Source organism: Schistocerca americana, chromosome 1 (genome assembly GCF_021461395.2).
Source record: "Schistocerca americana isolate TAMUIC-IGC-003095 chromosome 1, iqSchAmer2.1, whole genome shotgun sequence".
Lineage (NCBI taxonomy): Eukaryota > Metazoa > Arthropoda > Insecta > Orthoptera > Acrididae > Schistocerca > Schistocerca americana.
Window position 1 is genome coordinate 637,278,072 of NC_060119.1, and position 15,129 is coordinate 637,293,200.

Here is a 15,129-nt window from a genome sequence, read left to right on the forward strand (position 1 = left end):
TATGATTTCTAATGACTACTGAGGTTTTTGATATGGAGTGCCTGGTGGTAGGTGGCAGCACAATACACCTAACATGAAAACCGTATGTTTTTAGGGGTGTCCGGATACTTTTGATCATATAGTGTATACCGGGTGAGTCACCTAACATTTCCACTGGAAACACCTCCCAAACCACAACAAACACTGAATAACCAATTCCACAGACCGAAAGTGAGGAGAGGGGCTGGTGGAACTGGTTAATATAAACAATTGAGAAATGCACGGAAGTATGATTTTCAAGACATACTTTTTTTTAATGGAAACCTGTTATTATTTTTAGAACATCTGAATATAGAAATGAATACTTAATCAATGCCATTTGTTACACAGTAAAATGTTAAGTTCATCCTGAGTAATTTGTAACATAAAGCTGACACTTGAAACCTCAGACGTTCAGTTGCGTGTTGTAACAAACAAGATCTGTAGGGATATGTTTATGAAGACTACGATGTTTACAAGTTCGTCTGTCTCAGTGTCTCCATGTAGCACTTGCTGAATTAGTCCTTGTACTCAGAATAACTGTAGTATGCTGTGTTACCAGATGTCTGTGATAGTGTACTGTACACTAGTAAGAACAGAAGTACGCATAGTAGGAGCGAGAGAAGGTCACAAGTACAACAGTGTGTACAGTGTTGTAAGAACTGTGAAAATGCTTTTTTCTAACTCTGAAAAGGCAGAGATGATACTCAACTATGGTGAGTGTACACAAAATGCAGCTGTAGCCTGCATGTTGTATGTAGAAAGGTACCCAGACAGAGACCATCCAATGCACCGCACATTTGAAAACATCTACAAACAATTGTATGCAACAAGTGTGGTTGTAACACACAAACGGTTCCATAACAAACCCATCACTGGAGAAGCAGGTGCAATTGGTGTGTTAGCTGCTGTTGCCGTGAACCCACACATGAGTTCACATGACATCGCTAGAGGCAGTACAATGAGTCAAAGTAGTGTAATGCGCTTACTTCATCGTAACAAATTTCACCTGTATCATGTGTCGCTGCATCAGCAATTACATGGAGATGACTTTAATAATCGAGTGAATTTCTGTCAATGGGTATTAACAGGGAAAGTGTTGCAGTTCTACCTGTTTACTGATGAAGCACTGAATTTACAAAACGTGCATTACCAGTCCATGGACAATCCTCACCGGCTTTGACAGATAGAGTGACAGCGACCGTAGAATGTAAATGTATGGTGCGGAGTAATTGGCAACCATCTCATTGGTCCTCAGCACAGTGAAGGCACCCAAACAGCTGCAAAATACAAAATGATCTGCCAACATTGCTAGAAAATGTCCTGCTGGAAACACGTAGACATATGTGGTATCAACACGATGGTGCTCCTGCACATTCTGCAATGAACACTAGCTGACCCTTGACAGAATGTTCGACAGGCATTTCATAGGACATGGGAGACACATAAATTGGCCAGCCCATTCTCCTGATCTTACACCTTTAGACTTCTTTCTGTGGGGTACGTTAAAGGAGAATGTGTATCATGATGTGCCTACAACTCCAGAGAATATGAAACATCATATTAAGGCAGCCTGTGGCAACATTACACCAGGTGTACTACATTGTGTAAGACATTCATTGCAAATGTAGATTGCAAATGTGTGCAGAAAATATTGGGCACCACTTTGAACATTTATTGGCCTGAAATGTCAAGACACACTCTTTTACATTCTGTAATTGAAAACAAAAACCAAATTTGTAAGTTTAACTGCATTCTTATGTTAATGTACATTTTCTTTTAACAAATCAGTGCCATACAGTATTCTTCAGAGAAAAAGACTAATAAAAATGTTAGCATGTGGATGTAACATGCTGTTCATGCCTCTTCTGTACCTATGTTACATCACTGTTCTTTTTGTATCCCTAATTAATTCGGTTCTCTCCTATACACATGATTGAACTGCTGAGGAGTTACTCAAGTGTCAATTTTATGTCACAAATTACTGTGGATGTAATTAACATTTTACAATGTAACAAATGGCATTGATTAAGTATTTGTTTCTATTTTCAGTTGTGCTAAAAATAATAACAGGTTTACATTTTAAAAAAAAACATAAGTATGTGTTGAAAATCATACTTCCGTGCATTTCTCAATGGTTTTGTATTAACTAATTACACCAGCCCCTCCCCACACTTTCTGTCTGCAGAACTCGTTATTCAATATAATAGAGGGAAACATTCCACGTGGGAAAAATTATATATAAAAACAAAGATGAGGTGACTTACCGAACGAAAGCGCTGGCAGGTCGATAGACACACAAACAAACACAAACATACACACAAAATTCAAGCTTTCGCAACAAACTGTTGCCTCATCAGGAAAGAGAGAAGGAGAGGGAAAGACGAAAGGCTGTGGGTCTTGTGTCTGTATATGTGTGGATGGATATGTGTGTGTGTGCGAGTGTATACCCGTCCTTTTTTCCCCCTAAGGTAAGTCTTTCCGCTCCCGGGATTGGAATGACTCCTTACCCTCTCCCTTAAAACCCACATCCTTTCGTCTTTCCCTCTCCTTCTCTCTTTCCTGATGAGGCAACAGTTTGTTGCGAAAGCTTGAATTTTGTGTGTATGTTTGTGTTTGTTTGTGTGTCTATCGACCTGCCAGTGCTTTCGTTCGGTAAGTCACCTCATCTTTGTTTTTATATAAGAACTCATTATTCAGTGTTTGTTGTGGTTCGGGAGGTGTTTCCATTGGTAATGGTAGGTGACTCACCCTGTTTATCATTGTACTGAGTATTTTCTAATGAATATTGAGGTTGTAAGGCTTTGTAGCATTTATTACACTCAATGTATGATTATAAATGATACATTTAATGAAAGAGCAGCTCAAACAGTTTTCATACAAGTGTTCAGCGTGAGCACTATTTGTCATATGGCACAGATTGAGTCAAGAGGCGAAGTCTTTCCAAACCTTGATCATTGTGTCTGGAGTAATTGCTACAACAAATGCTTCAATAAGCAGTCCTTGTGAATGGTGACTACCCAAAATCCCCAAAACTTTTTCACAGTTATGCATGGCTTCAAAGGTCGCACTTTGTCAGTGTAAAGAATTTTAAAATACATTGGTTTCAAAGACAGTATGTTAAGAAGAGAGGTTTTAGTTGAAAGAAGGGACATAGGTGGAGCACGAACCACATCTCTTATAAAGATGCATGATACCAGAGAAGGAGGTAGTTCAACACTGTACCATCTTCATGAAACAAAGGTGAGTCAGAGTCATCCCAGGGAAACTTGCTGGAATGTGAGTGATGTACTGGCAGTTTTAAAATTCACATAGGAATAGGTTCTTGGATAATTATTGTACACGCTGGTGCTTCTTCTACTTATGTTCCTGAGAGTAAACTTGTATTTAGCTGTAGAGAAAACAGCAGTGACTGCCACTTGGAAATGAATGCTGTTAGTTTTGTGAAATGGTTCACTGAACGATTCTTGCCATACCTTGCTTCGAAATTTGTCTTTGTAATTACCATATCAGTTATCATTCAGTTGTTGCAGAGAAAACACCAATCACAAACACTAGGAAAGCGGATATTTTGCCCTGGCTTAAAAATAAAAATATATCACACAATATAAATCAGACTCATGCCGAACTCCTGCAGCTCATTAATTTATATGTACAGACTTGACTTCCTGGCATATGACGGTGGTCACACATTTTTGCATGTACCAACTTATTACTGTCAGTATAATCCCATGGAATTAATTTGGGAAAAGGTTAAAGGCTATGTGTGGGGAAGGAAAAAAAATATCATCCAGGTTAAAGGAAACTGAATTGAAAAGCAACAGAAAACATCCCCATTTCAACATGGGCACAGTCTGTGTGGCATGCTGAAAAGCTTCAGGAAGAAGACTTTGATAGGGAGGTGAAGATGGATATAGGCCTTGAACTTATTATCATAAATTTACAAGCAGATGGTTCAGACACAGACTCAGATAGCAATGACGATGGTATTATGATGTAGGCTTTGGAACAAAGTAAAGTAATAATATTTCTTAGTTTCAAAGACTCATGGTTTAAGAAATGCGTTTGTCAACATTTCAATTGCATACATAGTATACGAGAACTTCCTAGACTTCATTGATTAGGAATTTGTATCCTAAGAAGAATGAAGACTATAATATTCAACATACAGTGGTCAGCCAAAACATTATGACCACTACCCCATGCAATGTTGGATGCCACCTGGTGGCGGTGTGGGCACATAACATGGTAACAAAAGGACGTAAGTGGAGCAGACATGGACGGGGTCACCCTAGTGAAGATATGGGCTGCAAATGAGGCAATCCATTGAGATAAACGACTTTGACAAAGAGCAGATTATTATTACACAGAATCTGTGAATTATTATATCAAAAATGAAGACAGTGAAACTAGCACTAGGCACCAAATGATTGGATGCCCATGACTCTTCATAGAATGTGGGGTTCTGAGGCTTGTCTGCTCTGTAAAGTAGGATAGATGGTGATCTGCGGCATCTCTGCTGAAAGGGTGCCAATGCTATGTCATGCACAAGTGTTTCAGAGCACACCATTCATCAGATGTTGTTGAATGTGTTAACCCAATGACATAATTGCAGTGGGCACAAGACCATCAGGATTCAACTGTTGATCCATGGAAACATGTTGGCTCTTCGGGTGAATCACATTTTTGCTACACTAGGTTGATGGTTGTTTCCACAAAAGCCATCAGAGGTGAATGGCAGCTCAAAATGTTCAGCATGCCATGGATGCAGGCTGGTGGTATCAGTATTATGATATGGGAGACATTCTCCTGCACTTGCAAGGGATCTATTTTAGCAATCGAAGACACGCTGAGAGCTGCGAACCATCTGCATCCCTTCATGCTTGATGTCTTCCTTGACGATGATGTCATCTGTCAGCAGTATAATTGTCTGGGTCTCAGAGCCAGAACTGTACCAGAGTGGTTTGAGGAGCATTGTAGTGAACTCACTTTGACGTCTTGCTGATCAAATTTGCCTGACGTAAATCCTATGGAACCCATCTGGGTAGCTATTGGGTGCCATCTCCACATACGCAAATCAGTGGCCCGTTATTTACATGAATTACTTGACCTGGTGCTTAGACATCTAATGCCACATACCTCCACAAACCTGCCAACGGACTGTCAGATCCCTGATACGCATAATCAGTTATTTGTTTCATTCCAGAGACAGACAAACAAGCTATTTATCAGATGGTCATAATGTTTCGGCTCAGTGTATTGCCCAAGAAGAACTTAAGCTTTTCCCAGTGTGTCATATGCTCTAATAACTTGCAAGAATGCAGCCAGATAAATTCATTAAAAACTGTGATATTTCCACAGCTAAACCCCTGTCATTTTCAAGGTGCAAACTGAAAAATACCTTAAAATGACAGGGACAATTACGTGTCATGATATAGGTGGTTTTTGATGTTATTATAAATGCAGTCTCTCAGTATAATGTTGATCAAGTTTGTTTATACTCAGAATATCCATTGACAGTGAAAAATATGAAACATACTGACCATTTTTATAATAGTCTTTTACATTAGTCTTTTCTACCAGTAATCCTTTTTTATGCAGGCTAATTAAACTTAACTACAGTCAAAGACCCCCACATACATGCATTATACACATTTGTAAAAATTCTATGGAGTAGAAGCAGTTGTCAACCAAATATAATGATCCTGGTTGGTATTTCAAGATAATTTTGCTGTGTCATACATTTTTACTTAAAATACAGTCCAAACTGCAATAACTCACAATTATAACAAGCAGTTTCAATGACCTTGTCATTAGACTGTTGTCATTTTGAGAAAAATTGTACTAGATGTCTTCACAAAGCTGTGTGGGTTGTTCTCGCCTTCTAACATCATGCAAACTAAAGCTGTGGAGCAGAGGACACAACGTTGTCAAGATGTGAATTAAGATTTCTCTCATGACGACTGATTGAAACCAATTTTAAAATTTATTATTCCCCTGATAGATGTGAATGTATAATACAATCTACATCTACATCTATACTCCGCGAGCCACCTTACGGTGTGTGGCGGAGGGTACTTATTGTACCACTATCTGATCCCCCCTTCCCTGTTCCATTCACGAATTGTGCGTGGGAAGAACGACTGCTTGTAAGTCTCCGTATTTGCTCTAATTTCTCGGATCTTTTCGTTGTGATCATTACGCGAGATATATGTGGGCGGTAGTAATATGTTGCCCATCTCTTCCCGGAATGTGCTCTCTCGTAATTTCGATAATAAACCTCTCCGTATTGCGTAACGCCTTTCTTGAAGTGTCCGCCACTGGAGCTTGTTCAGCATCTCCGTAACGCTCTCGCGCTGACTAAATGTCCCCATGACGAATCGCGCTGCTTTTCGCTGGATCATGTCTATCTCTTCTATTAATCCAACCTGGTAAGGGTCCCATACTGATGAGCAATACTCAAGAATCGGACGAACAAGCGTTTTGTAAGCTACTTCTTTCGTCGATGAGTCACATTTTCTTAGAATTCTTCCTATGAATCTCAACCTGGCGCCTGCTTTTCCCACTATTTGTTTTATGTGATCATTCCACTTCAGATCGCTCCGGATAGTAACTCCTAAGTATTTTACGGTCGTTACCGCTTCCAATGATTTACCACCTATGGCATAATCGTACTGGAATGGATTTCTGCCCCTATGTATGCGCATTATATTACATTTATCTACGTTTAGGGAAAGCTGCCAGCTGTCGCACCATGCATTAATCCTCTGCAGGTCCTCCTGGAGTACGTATGAGTCTTCTGATGTTGCTACTTTCTTGTAGACAACCGTGTCATCTGCAAATAGCCTCACGGAGCTACCGATGTTGTCAACTAAGTCATTTATGTATATTGTAAACAATAAAGGTCCTATCACGCTTCCCTGCGGTACTCCCGAAATTACCTCTACATCTGCAGATTTTGAACCGTTAAGAATGACATGTTGTGTTCTTTCTTCTAGGAAATCCTGAATCCAATCACAAACCTGGTCCGATATTCCGTAAGCTCGTATTTTTTTCACTAAACGTAAGTGCGGAACCGTATCAAATGCCTTCCTGAAGTCCAGGAATACGGCATCAATCTGCTCGCCAGTGTCTACGGCACTGTGAATTTCTTGGGCAAATAGGGCGAGCTGAGTACAATGATGTACTGTAGGCATAGGTACCTGGCTGTTGTCTGCAATAACACAGTTCAGCAACATGGACTTTGTTTGCCCGCTCTCTACTGTCATGCATGCACAGATCTGATTCCCTTCAAGATCCCCTGCCACTCAGCCTCTATGCACAGAAGCACCATCCAACATCAAGCAAGCTTTATAAAGGAAAGCTCGGAAACAGTGCATGCATACAGTGATACAAACAAAACTATCTAAGTTTCTCTTTCATTTGATGTATTATTTATAATTGTAAGTTGAATACAAAAAATGCTACAAAGCCTAAAAATGCTGATGGTCATTTTGAGACACCTGGTATTTCAAAACTATTTCATCCCCATTGACTTCATTTTACTGAATTTGGTTTTATTGTGTAGTGTATTATTAGTAGAAAACGGATTTGGAAAAGACCAGGAAAATATTATTTAAATGAGTAAATGACTTTTTTCACGTTATTCTGGAATAATCAAACATTCACCATACCTAATGAAGAAAAGGTTGAACATTTTGTTATGAATACACAGATATAAAAGTTAATTTTTTTGTGTTCCTTTTTGAAATAATTTCCTTGTTAAACCTCTACAACGCTGTGGTGACAACCTGATGTTTCCCTCCATTATTACTGGTGTCCTTACAGGTCATCACAATCATCCAAAATTGTTAAGGTGGATGGTGGCAGACTGATAAATATTCAAACAACTGTTTTATAACTGCCCAAAATTTATTTGAACACACAACCTTTATGTAATACATTCACAATGTTACCCATACTTGGTGGGCATACACATGCATCTAGTCTCCTTGAGATCCCAACACAGACAGACAGACAGCTACTAATTAATTAGTGCACACTGGATTGCTCATAAATATTTCTCTCTGGCCTTGCCATCTTTCATTGCTGTCACAGATCGCATCCCTGTCTAGCAGTCAAGAGCATGTCTTTCAATTGACTTAAAAATTGTCATCACAACTGATGTGAATATTTATTCAAGCATAAATGGTTTATTACCAAAAAACCACCAGTGTGCAAATAAAAACTATTCTCATTTCTTTGTTTTCAACATAATTTTATTATCCATCAGAAAAATGGCAACACACTTGTGGGATACTATGCTTCCCTATTTCCAGACTCTTTCCAGTACCTGTGTCGTGTACCATTGTTCCGAAACTTGCTTTGCCAACTCTTATTCCTCTTTTCACTCTCCAAGTTTTCACTTATTTCACCAGAAAAAAAGCCACTTGTCATATCATTAATATCATATAAACATCATGGACAAATGACACACAATGCAGCATTTTCACATACGCTGCAAAAAAACAGCTGTTATCGTACTTTTCTTTGTGCCTGCCTGTTTCTCAATGTCTCTTCTATTTGGAGAATAGTGACTTATTATCATCTGTTCCCAGTAATTCCAGATTTTCACTTATCATCATCCTGAGTAATTTGTAGCATATGTGTTGTGCCTTTTTAATGTTTCCTTATTACTTTTTGATGTCACAATTGTTTGTCAATATAATTTCAGAATGTTTACAAAAAGTATAGAGTAGAAAATGAAAGTTAGTAATGTACAAAAATAGGCCACATTTTGTATATACATTTACAATCACACAATTGACAGCATCCTGAAAGGTCCACTGCTAAGGTCGTGTTTACGAAATGAAATATCGCCAAGTTTTTTAACGGGTATGAAAAGTTACTGATCAGTATAATTAGTTATCAGTTTTATATAGAAAAAGTGGTTATACCATTTTACCACAGTAGTTTTTGATAAGGAAGATGCTATGATGAAACAAAAGCTTCACTGAGAATGAGACCCGATGAACAGACATCAGGTGTGTGTGTAGCCTCCTTCCTACCATCTTTAGCATATGATTTCTGAAAAGTAACAATATATAACAATAAAGCAATGGAAAAAAACCTATGGTGCTTTATACAAAGTAAGAAACCGACAGTATACATTAAGATTAAATAAAGAAAGAAAGACTGTATATAAATGTCCTTGTGAAGTACAGAAACATTCTTAACATAACGCATTAAAATCGTTGCTGTCTACTCTGTTTCAGATGGTGTAATTTTACTTGATCAGGACTACATAGATCAAAGAAAAATTTTTGGCCAGGTTATATGCAGTTTCAGATATGGCCGTGAAGAAGATGAAGTTATGGGACTTAATTTTCAAAAGGATCTTTATCTTGCCTCGGAACAGTTGTATCCACCTCCAGAAAAATCAGAACATGGTCTGACTAAACTCCAGGTATGTTTCTTTTCTGATCAAATATCTACTTTGTCTCTCCCTCCCCCCTCCCCCCACCCCCAACCTTTGCCCCCCTCCCTCCTCTCTCTCTCTCTCTCTCTCTCTCTCTCTCTCTCTCTCTCTCTCCCTCCCTCACACACACACACACACACACACACACACACACACACGAACTTCTTCTAATAAATTCCTGTATGAAATCAAGCCATCTCCGAGCCAGTCAGAGATACACACTCATCATCAGAACAATTAAGGTATTATTACTTATATCGTTTATTTGTATGGCAGCTGTATTTAATAAAAATATACAACAGTATAATATGGATAAACCAATCAGAAATTTAAATCCTATTACTGTATCCAGCTGAGCATTTAAGGTAGAGCATTTACAATGTCTTGGAACATTCCAGAATAATTTCATTGAACGTACTCTTCAGCTGGCTGTTCAATGGACTGTTCATTAACTAAATTAACAGAGAGTACGGCATAAACCCATGGAGAATATGGTATAACTCCCTGGAGAGAAAAGAGTTCCTGGAGGAAATTTTACTGCTTCTCAAAGAAAAAAATTCCTGTTGTGGAATAGCTAAGAGAGGAGCTGCTTCAGATGTAATGCCGTACTTACTCGAATCTAAGCCACACTTTTTTTCCGGTTTTTGTAATCCAAAAAACTGCCTGCGGCTTAGAATCGAGTGCAAAGCAAGCGGAAGTTCTTAAAAATGTCGGTGGGTGCTGCCACAACTTAGTTCTGCCGTCGAATATATGTAGCGCTACACAGGCATGCTTTGTAGGCACAAAGATAAATACTGGCGCCAAAACCTCTGCGTCAGTAAATAAATTAAAAAAAAAAAGGTGGAAGACGAGCTTTTTTTCTCCGCGCAGAGTTTCGACCACTGCATTTTCATACATTATCCAACGAAGTAAATACAAATTCCGTATTGTTCATCTTCGAATGTAGCAGCATTTCAATGTACTACGAAAACCCGACTAGCAAGAATGTTTAGAATGTTTGTCAATATGGCCAACTCTACATTCTGAATTTTTTCCTATCTGTGAGAAGAGATGGTTGCTAATAGGAACTTTTATAAATAGTGAATCACATGCAGTATTGTCGTCACCATAAGAATAATACGAATATAAACATTTTGCCATGTATTGTTTCGTGTTTGCTGCTATCTCATTTAAATCCTGTCTGCGTAATAAACCACAAAACTAGAGTGAGACAACAGCAAACGCGGAAGAATATACATATCATGTCATGTTTATATTCGTATTATTCTTATGCTAAACAGTGATACAGTCAGAAATGAAGCGAGGCAATTGACTAGATTTTTAAATCTAAGATGACTCTAATTTCTGTGCAGAATGTAATGTACTAAAGAGGCGCCTGCAAAGATTTTCAAACGGAGAAAATTTTTCGCTAAACTCTCGTTCAGAACATCTTCTATCATATGCAGTCTATTATTTGGTTCTTGTTGATCATTATCAAAGAAAGCAGCAGTGTAAGTAACAACAAGTAGCGGTCTCTTGCCATTGTTTCGCTAATGAGACGATTCCTCTCTCTCTCTTTTTTTTTTTGTATTTTTTTTTGTTTGTAGGCGGCGGTAGCGCGCACAGAAGCAAGCTATGCCGCGATCGGTGACAGGCCGTAAACACACAGTATCAGAGTATGACAAACAATGCATGACACAGTACAGTAATGCATTTTCAGCGTAGAGTGACGTAAACACCTATAACAAAGAAAACTGCGCTTATCAGATCAAAGAAAAATAACCAATCAATTCAAACCAGATGAAGCACGTGAAAAAGGAAGGGTACCCGTATAAATACGGACGGAGCACCTGACGCATAGCAATGGCTACCTGGTAAAGCTTAACTGCTAAGCTTACGACTTGAAGCAAACTACTGTAGCTGTATCGTCATTCATTCGACCTAAATTGTCTCATATTACAGTGGACCAACTTTGTTTCGATTTGGAGATGCGGCCTAAAACTTTTCTCTCCCCTTGAATTTCGAGTCTCAAATTTCAGGTGCGGCTTAGATTCGGGAGATTTTTTTTCCTTGATTTCGAGTCTCATTTTTCAGGTGCGGCTTAGATTCGAGTGCGGCTTAGACTCGAGTAAATACGGTACATCTTTAAAGTGAACTCCAGACAAGTTCAGAAACTTCAAAGCCAGTGAACACGTGACATAGCTAGTTATCTATTTCTTTATTTTTTTATATTAATTATAGAAGTCACAATTACAGTCAAGATGAAAACATCATGCACAGTGAAATGAAGAAGATTGCAAAGTATGAGACTGAGAGAAAAATGGACAAGGATGAAGTCAAATCAAAAGCTATATGATCTCTCAGGTTTCCTCATCATGATTAATGGTGTGCTTCCAGTTGTTCAGCTGAAGAAAACCATTTAAGAAATAAAGCTGATCCAAATTAACATGGTCCACAGATGGCTGACATGAAAAGAAGGATAAGCACAAGAGCATGAGTATTTGTAAGTGTAGCAGGCTACCTTCATAACCTACTCACAAATATGAGAAAATATTCTTGAAGGAAAAGCAGCAGAGTTAAAATTCTTTATAGCATTAAATATCTGTTCCTGCTTAGTTTGAATATCCAGCAATTGAGTACTATCTGCTTTCTGTAACTGTGTCTGGGTCTACATAGCTGAAGTCAAACTGAATGAAATTGATGGTGCTTTATTTGGCCAATAGGGAGCAGACAGTAAACTTATTAGGACCATGGCATGTCATTATAGGCCTATTTGTCTCATGTAGAATTTTAATCATTGTTCATGGTTATAGTGGGCTCTGTGTTGTTGAGGATTGCCATTCATAAAATGGAAAGAACGGCCTATGGCATCAACATTCGGCAGTGTGCAATGTTGGTTTTCCTTCTCCCCATATGTTAGAGCTCTTAATTAACCCATCTTCCATACCACCAGTCAAACACCACCATTCTGAATACATAGTATTACACTTTAGGAAACTAAAATGGCCTTTGTTATTTCATGCTGTGTTCAAATGTCTCCTGTCCTACCAGTGGTTCAACATTCCACCTTATGGGAATATTGTACTAGTTCAGTCATATAAATGCAACTGCACTGACCATTGACAACACCCGGAGTGCCTTTACTTGAGTACTTCATTTATCATTCTGCATCTACATCCATATTCTGCAAACCCACAGTGAAGGCATGGGAAAGAGTACTTCCCATTGTTCCAGTCTTTGGGCCTATTCCTAGCCTATAATAATGGAGTGCAGAAAGAGTGATGTTAAAGTGCCTCTATATGTGCTTTAGCATCCTCACGATCCCTATGGGAGTGATCACTGCACATTAGGCAAATAATGAAAATCTTGTCACTGCTTCTGCCATTTAGTATTAATTGTAGTTTTACTTATGTGATAACAATAAAGTACTGTGATCTTCAATTGTTTATTACTGATCCATGACAGCAAATAAAATGACTGTCCTCTACACAAGAAAATCAGGATTTTAAAGGAAGTTCTTCCATTTTGATTTTCTCTCTTTTTATTTATTTATTAAATATACAAGGGCCTGCAGCTTTACTGTATTGTTAAATGATGATGGCATCCTCTTGGGTAAAATATTCTGGAGGTAAAATAGTCCCCCATTCGGACCTCCAGGTGATGGCTACTCAGGAGGACATTGTTATCAGGAGAAAGAAAGCTGGCATTCTATGGATCGAAGCATGGAATGTCAGATCCCTTAATCGGGCAGGTATGTTAAAAAATTTAAAAATGGAAATGGATAGGTTAATGTTAGGTGTAGTGGGAATTAGTGAAGTTCAGTGGCAGGAGGAAGAAGACTTCTGGTCAGGTAAATATAGGGTTATTAATACAAAATAAAATATGGGTAATGCAGGAGTAGGTTTAATAATAAATAAAAAAAATAGGAGTGTGGGTAAGCTACTGCAAACAGCACAGTGAATGCATTATTGTAGCCAATATAGACACAAAACCCATTCCTACGACAGTAGTACAAGTTTATATGCCAACTAACTCAGCAGATGATGAAGAGATTGAAGAAATGTATGATTAGATAAAAGAAATCATTCAGATAGTGAAGGGAGATGAAAATTTAATAGTCATGGGGAACTGGAATTTGATAGTAGGAAAAGGAAGAGAAGGAAAAGTAGTAGGTGAATATGGAATGGGAGTAAGGAATGAAAGCGGGAGCCACCTAGTAGAATTTTGCACAGAGTGTAGCTTAATCATAGCTAACACTTGGATTAAGAACCATGAAAGAAGGTTGTATATGTGGAAGAGAACTGGAGACAATGGAAGATTTCAGATAGATTATATAATGGTAAGACAGAGATTTAGGAACCAGGTTTTAAATTGTAAGATATTTCCAGGGTCAGATGTGGACTCTGACCACAATCTATTGGTTATAAACTGTAGTTTAACACTGAAGAAACTGCAAAAAGGTGCGAATTTAAGGAGCTGGAACCTAGATCAGCTGAAAGAACCAGAGGTTGTAGAGAACATTAGAGAACAATTAACAAGTAGAGGGGAAAGATATACAGTAGAATAGGAGTGGGTAGTTTTGAGAGATGAAATAGTGAAGGCAGCAGAGGATCAAGTAGGTAAAAAGTTGAGACAAAGTAGAAATCCTTGGATAACACAAGCAATATTGAATGTAACTGATGAAAGGAGAAAATGTAAAAATGCAATAAATGAGGCAGGCAAAATAATAAAAATGTCTCAAAATTGAGATCGACAGGAAGTGCAAAATGGCTAAGCAGGGATGGCTAGAGGACAAATGTAAGGATGTAGAGGCATATATCACTAGGGGTAAGATAGATACTGCTTACAGGAAAATTAAAGAGACCTCTGGAGAAAAGAAAACCACTTGTATGAATATCAAGATCTCAGATGAAAAAACAGTTCTAAACAAAGAAGTAAAGGTGGAAGTAGTATATACAGGGTCTATTCAAGATCGATGTATTTGAGGGCAATATTATGGAAATAGAAGAGGATGAAGGTGAAGATGAAATGGGAGATATGATACTATGTGAAGAATTTGACAGAGCACTGAAAGACCTCAGTCGAAACAAGACCCCAAGAGTAGGCAACATTCCATTAGAATTACTGACAGCTTTGGGAGAGCCAGCCCTGACAAAACTCTACCATCTGGTGAGCAAGATGTATGAAACAGGCAAAATACCCTCAGACTGGAAGAAGAATATAATAATCCCGATTCCAAATAAAGCAGGTGTTGACAGGTGTGAAAATTACCGAACTGTCAGTTTAATAAGTCACAGCTGTAAAATACTAACACAAATTCTTTACAGACGAATGGAAAAACTGGTAGAAGCCGACCTCAGGGAAGACTAGTTTGGGTTCTGTAGAAATGTTGGAACATGTGAAGCAATACTGACCTTACGACGAATCTTAGAAGATAGATTAAGGACCTACGTTCCTTGCATTTGTATAGTTAGAGAAAGCTTTTGGCGATGTTGACTGGAATACTCTCTTTCAAATTCTGAAGGCAGCAGGGGTCAAATACAGGGAGCAAAAGGCCATTTACAATTTGTACAGAAACCAGATGGCAATTATAAGAGTCGAGAGGCATGAAAGGGAAGCAGTGGTTGGGAAGGGAGTGAAACAGGGTTGTAGCCTATCTCCGATGTTATTCAGTC

General features: G+C 38.4%; 1 protein-coding gene across 1 annotated transcript in view; it reads left to right on the forward strand.

Annotated features, from left to right (window-relative positions):
• LOC124607525 (arrestin homolog) overlaps window positions 1–15,129 on the forward strand; it is a 96,975-nt gene that overhangs the window by 4,176 nt on the left and 77,670 nt on the right. Inside the window, exon 2 of the mRNA XM_047139912.1 lies at window positions 9,273–9,463. Coding sequence (XP_046995868.1) covers window positions 9,273–9,463 — 191 coding nt within the window. The remainder of the gene's footprint in view (window positions 1–9,272; window positions 9,464–15,129) is intronic.